We start from the raw sequence: 4,928 nt of genomic DNA, 5'->3' as shown, positions 1-4,928 counted from the left end.
TCCCAAACTGCTGCAGTGTGGGTCCCTTGTCCATGGGGTGCAGTCCTCCAAGGACAGGCTGCTCCATCCTGGGAGCAGGGGCTCCTTCTCTTGACCCGCTCTCCCCTGGGCCACAGCCTCCTCCAGGCACCCACCCGCTCCGGCATGGGCACCTCCCCCACGGGCTGGGGGTGGATCTCTGCATTCCCCATGGACCCCATGGGCTGCGGGTGGATCTCTGCATTCCCCATGGACCCCATGGGCTGCAGGGGACAGCCTGCTCCACCATGGTCACCATGGGCTGCAGGGGACAGCCTGCTCCACCATGGTCACCATGGGCTGCAGGGGGACAGCCTGCTCCCCCATGGTCACCATGGGCTGCAGGGGGACAGCTGCTCCTGCAGCCATGGTCTCCAGCACAGCTTGCAGAGGAAATTTGGCTCCAGTGCCTGGAGCACCTCCTCCCCCACCTTCTTCATTGACCTCTGCATGTTGTTCTCTCACGTGTTCTCACCTCCTCCTCTTCTCTGGCTACAAAAGGAACTCTGTGCATCTTTGTTTTGATTTGCTTCTTAAATATGTCATCACAGAGGTGTTACCATCATCTCTAATTGGCCCAGCCTTGGCCACCAGCATGTCCATCTTCAGAGGCATCAGGGATTGGCTCTGCTGRACATGGTGGAAGCTTCCTGCAGCTTCTCACAGGAGCCATCTTTGTTGCCTCCCCACTAACAAAAACCAGCCAAGCAAAACCAAACAACTAGTTATCAATTCAGTACTTTCAGATCTATGAATAGACTATGTATTGCTATTCAGAAGATATGAATTCTATATTGTGGAGAGATCCTGGTGCATTAAAAGGAAAGGTGGTTGTACTRAACAAAGACGTTTTTAGGGTAAATGTTTTGTGGAGAAAAAAAAACAGCATTGATCTTTGGCACCTTAGTACGAGTAACATGAATTAGTATGATCTGTTCTCTTTTCTAACTTCTTTTCTCATGTGTTTTTTGGTTGGTTGGTTTGGTTATTTTATAGGTCTTGGCCAGGAATACCCGAGACTACTCTTCCCAACGCTCCAGACTATATTCTTTGCAGAGGAACTGCATCAGTTTCAACAGCTCAGACTACCTTGGGCCATCTAGCAGTGATGGATGCAAGACAAGCTGCATATGAGGTGGGTCTGTGGGGGAGGACTCTGAATGGGCTGCTGCCGTTGTGGGTTCGGTTTTTTAGGAAGGCAATTATAAAATCTTAGTTATGTGTGTAAGTTTTTAACCTACACGGTGTTTTTAGATCTTAAAGATGTATTGTCCGTGTGTAGAAATGGTTTCTCATGTCCATTTCTTTGTGATGCTGTCTGAAATAGATAGGGTTGGTTTCTCAGGGAGTCCTCTCATTCAGAGACATGACAAAGGGCAGTTGTTTCAGCAGAGAGATGGATGGTGTCAGAAACAGGATACTGCATTTTGGCAGCATCGTAGTTCCAAAAGCAGATGTGYCCCAGTGCCATTCCAGTCCAGCTTGTTTCCACACACTTTCTTTCTGAAGCCTATAGCTTCAGCCTTAGATTTTCTCATAAAAGGTGGAGGGCTGTAAAATAATTTATACCTATCTTATATCCACAACTATCACAGATGACTGTTTCCACCATAAAAATGATTACTCTTTCTTCTGCTTTGCAGACAGCTCTGAGCTTCTGACTGACACAGACAATTATTTGCAGAACATCAGTGCTCAGCAGTTAGGAGAATATTTTTATGTTAAATTACTTGAAAATGTGTTTCTGCATCTGACCAGAAGTAATCTGGTCAGATGCATAAACAGTACTGGTTCAGTACTGCCACTGAACTAAATTAACTTCCTAAAGATACCTAATTTTAATAGGGAAATATAAAATATACTGTCAATGATGGCAAATGCCATCAAAACTATTGATTTGCATACATGTTTTATGTACTTAGTTCTGGTGCCCAGGAACCTAATTACAGCACAGTTTTGAAGGGAACATGGTTGTTTGGATACAAACGGTTTAATACAAATGGCTGAATCAAAGAGYTGGATACAGAATGCACACCACAGGAATATTTTCCTGCATGTATGTTGCATTAAAAATACAGTACTTTATGTTTTGGAGCATGGACTCTTMAATAATATCAAAGTGCCTTGAGGTTTTTATGGTAGTCTACAAGTTTCTGACTGGAGGAAATAACTTTTTAGCAGCTTTCTAATAGTTCAGTTCATACTCAKGATTTAAGAAGCTCCACCAAGAGAMTAAGTGCATCCCATGTTGGAGATGCATAYGTGGGTCTCAAGAGAAGGCAACTCCCTAATCTTAGGAACTAATGGAAGTGAGATKAAGATCTTGCATTTTAGCAAAAATTAAATATTGCTGATAATATAATTTCAGAAGTCTTTAAAAGGAAYACAGAAGGAACACAGCTGACAGTTAATTATTCATTTAGTTCTATTGTCAAAGGCTGAAAATAAGTGGTCTCTATGCAGTCTTCTTGCGCAATAGATCAGGGCTTGGATTTAGGCAAATAAAATTATATTTCGTCACTACCACTTTTGTCCTTAATTGTTGGGGTTTCTTATACAGAAATACAAATGTAAACTTGAGCAGATGTTTGTCCAGATCAAGGAAGAAAGYGCAGCTCAGCTGCTGGCAATTCAGCGTTGGAATGATTGGTGGGAAGAATCTGTCCAGAAGATAAAGCAACTCTACCTCTGAGATCAGGCAAATCTTGCTGAGCAAAATCTTGTTGTAAACTGACAAGTTTGTATGAATGTCATTGATATATTTAATTTCTTTTATCTGTTGCATTGAAAGAAACTACTTTTGGCAGTTTTGTATGTTTTGCCGTGTTACCGCTCTTGTTTCCTCATATGCAGTCTTAAGACTATGACTACTACTACTTAAGACTACTATACTCATCTTTACAAATTTACATAACCACTTGGTTTGGTTTACAATATCAAATGTTGCATGTATTTGTGCACACAAGCCCTTAATGTGRGCACTTAATGTGTATTTATTAGCACAGTTTACAGGATGGCTAAGGTACAGGATGGTCCAGCCTTCCCCAGCTGCCTACCACATATCCCCCTTGAACCTGTCTTTTTCCCCCGAAGTCCACAAACTCAGGCTTGTGCAGACCCATTTGTCTGTTTCAGGAGTCAAACTGCCTGGGCTCTCTAACAAACTGCTCCTTGAAATTAGAGACATGAGGACCCATGTCATAGACGTTAACACCCATACTTTCACCCCTGGATTTGTTTGTAAAGACATTAGCACACATCTTCCCTATCAGGAAGATCAGGGAAATCTTTTTGTCCTGATACAGTTGATTTAAAAGCAGTGACGTTTTCAACTAGGCTCTGAACTTGKGGAGTTTAGAGCTGGGAGGGGCGTATTTTCCTTCTTTTGCAATTTGGCGTCGCCATCGTGTGGTTGTTTTGATGAACGCTCACTGTGTCCCGGTAAAAGCAGGGAAAAAGTGTTTCTGGCCCGGCACCATTCTTGTGGGAGCAATTAGTGTAAGAACTCCGTGAGACTTAAAGTATGTGACCCTGTATATAAGGAAGGAAGGAAGGCAAATGGATTCTTTGCTACTTGTGCAGTTTAGAGGCTGTAAAGGAAAAGGCAAATCCAGCATGGTCTTTTTCTTCTAGAATCTTTCCTGTGGGATCAGCTGTTCAACATGTCACTCGTACCCACTGAATTGCATTAAACTCCCTGGAGATATGCATTTTCCCTCAAGCTCTCTGTACCATCTTACTCTCTCACTCTTGCAGATCACAAACACCTTCAGAACAGCCAACAAATGCTCCCATACAGAAAGTCCTAGAACAAAAAGCTGATACTGGCTTTCATCTGTAAAGTGGACCAAACACAGCAGTGATTCGCATTTTGTTTCTCAGCTCTATAGAGCAACACATTCTCTCAGTGTGGCAGAGTCCATTGCTAAAGCGAAGTGTTTGCAGCTGCAGTTCACAGCACAGAGATGTGCCAGGACAGAAAGCATTGGCTTTGGCATTCCCTGTTAACTGTAAAAACGAAGTAATTGCTTTCACACACCTTTAGTGTCACAGAGTCCAACCAGTTATCGTTTTGCAAGAAGTGTCAGGACAGAAGGTGTTTCTCAGTTACCACCTTCTTCTAGCAGCCTTTAAACTGCCCACAGTGTCCTGGAGTTATGCATCTTCATTCTCATATATACATGCCTTCGCATTTTTCGACTCTCACAGCTTCCTTTCAAAGGTCCAGCAACTGCTCTTATTAAAACTCTAGAAGATAAAGCCAGTGCTGGTGTGCATCTTCTCCCTTGCCATATGGTAAGCCACATCAAACTCACTAGTGCACTCTGTACTTCCTTCTCTACTACATCTACCATAATGTTCTCTGGATCTCAGAGTCTAAAGCTAAACAGAATTATAAGGTGGCGGTATGCAAGACAAAGTAGGGGTAATCAAGGCAAATAAAGGAAATGAAGATAAGGCAAGGCAAAGCAATGACACAGCAGAAGAAGGGGTAAGGCAAGGCAAAGCAATGACACAGCAGGAGGAGGGGTAAGGCAAGGCATGAGAGGGATAGAAAAGGCAAGACTAGTTGAAGGAGAGGAACAAAAGGTGAGGCAAGACCTGGGATGAGAGGGGTAGGCGGTTAAAGGCAGGAGCTGGATATGAATGACAATGCAAAGCATGACACAGGTAGGCTAGGTAAGGAAAGACATGGGATGGGATGGACATGAACAGCAAAGAAAAGCAAGCTTTGATGGGAATGGCATGGCAAGGCAACAGACTAGTAAGCAAGAGAAAGCTCAGAAGTTGTAGGCAAGGCAGGGCAGAGGAAGGCAAGTCCAGCGATGATTAGGCAAGGCAAGTCCATGGCAGGGCTGTAAAGGCAAGGCTAGGATAGAGAAGAAAGGGGCAGGCCAGTCAAGGCTGTA

At 43.7% G+C, this 4,928-nt stretch overlaps 1 protein-coding gene across 1 annotated transcript in view; it reads left to right on the top strand.

The window, feature by feature from the left end:
• CCDC180 (coiled-coil domain containing 180) overlaps positions 1-2,756 on the top strand; it is a 30,198-nt gene extending 27,442 nt beyond the window's left edge. The window contains exons 35-36 of the mRNA XM_057381364.1: positions 1,015-1,153; positions 2,579-2,756. Of these exons, the coding sequence (XP_057237347.1) occupies positions 1,015-1,153; positions 2,579-2,710 (271 nt within the window). The 3' untranslated portion in view covers positions 2,711-2,756. The remainder of the gene's footprint in view (positions 1-1,014; positions 1,154-2,578) is intronic.
• Positions 2,757-4,928: the final 2,172 nt, after the last annotated feature.

The sequence above is a fragment of the Malurus melanocephalus genome, unplaced genomic scaffold (assembly GCF_030028575.1).
Source record: "Malurus melanocephalus ecotype Western Australia unplaced genomic scaffold, MMel_1.1 scaffold_507, whole genome shotgun sequence".
In the NCBI taxonomy this organism is placed as follows: domain Eukaryota; kingdom Metazoa; phylum Chordata; class Aves; order Passeriformes; family Maluridae; genus Malurus; species Malurus melanocephalus.
This window is presented reverse-complemented; position numbering and strand designations above follow the sequence as displayed.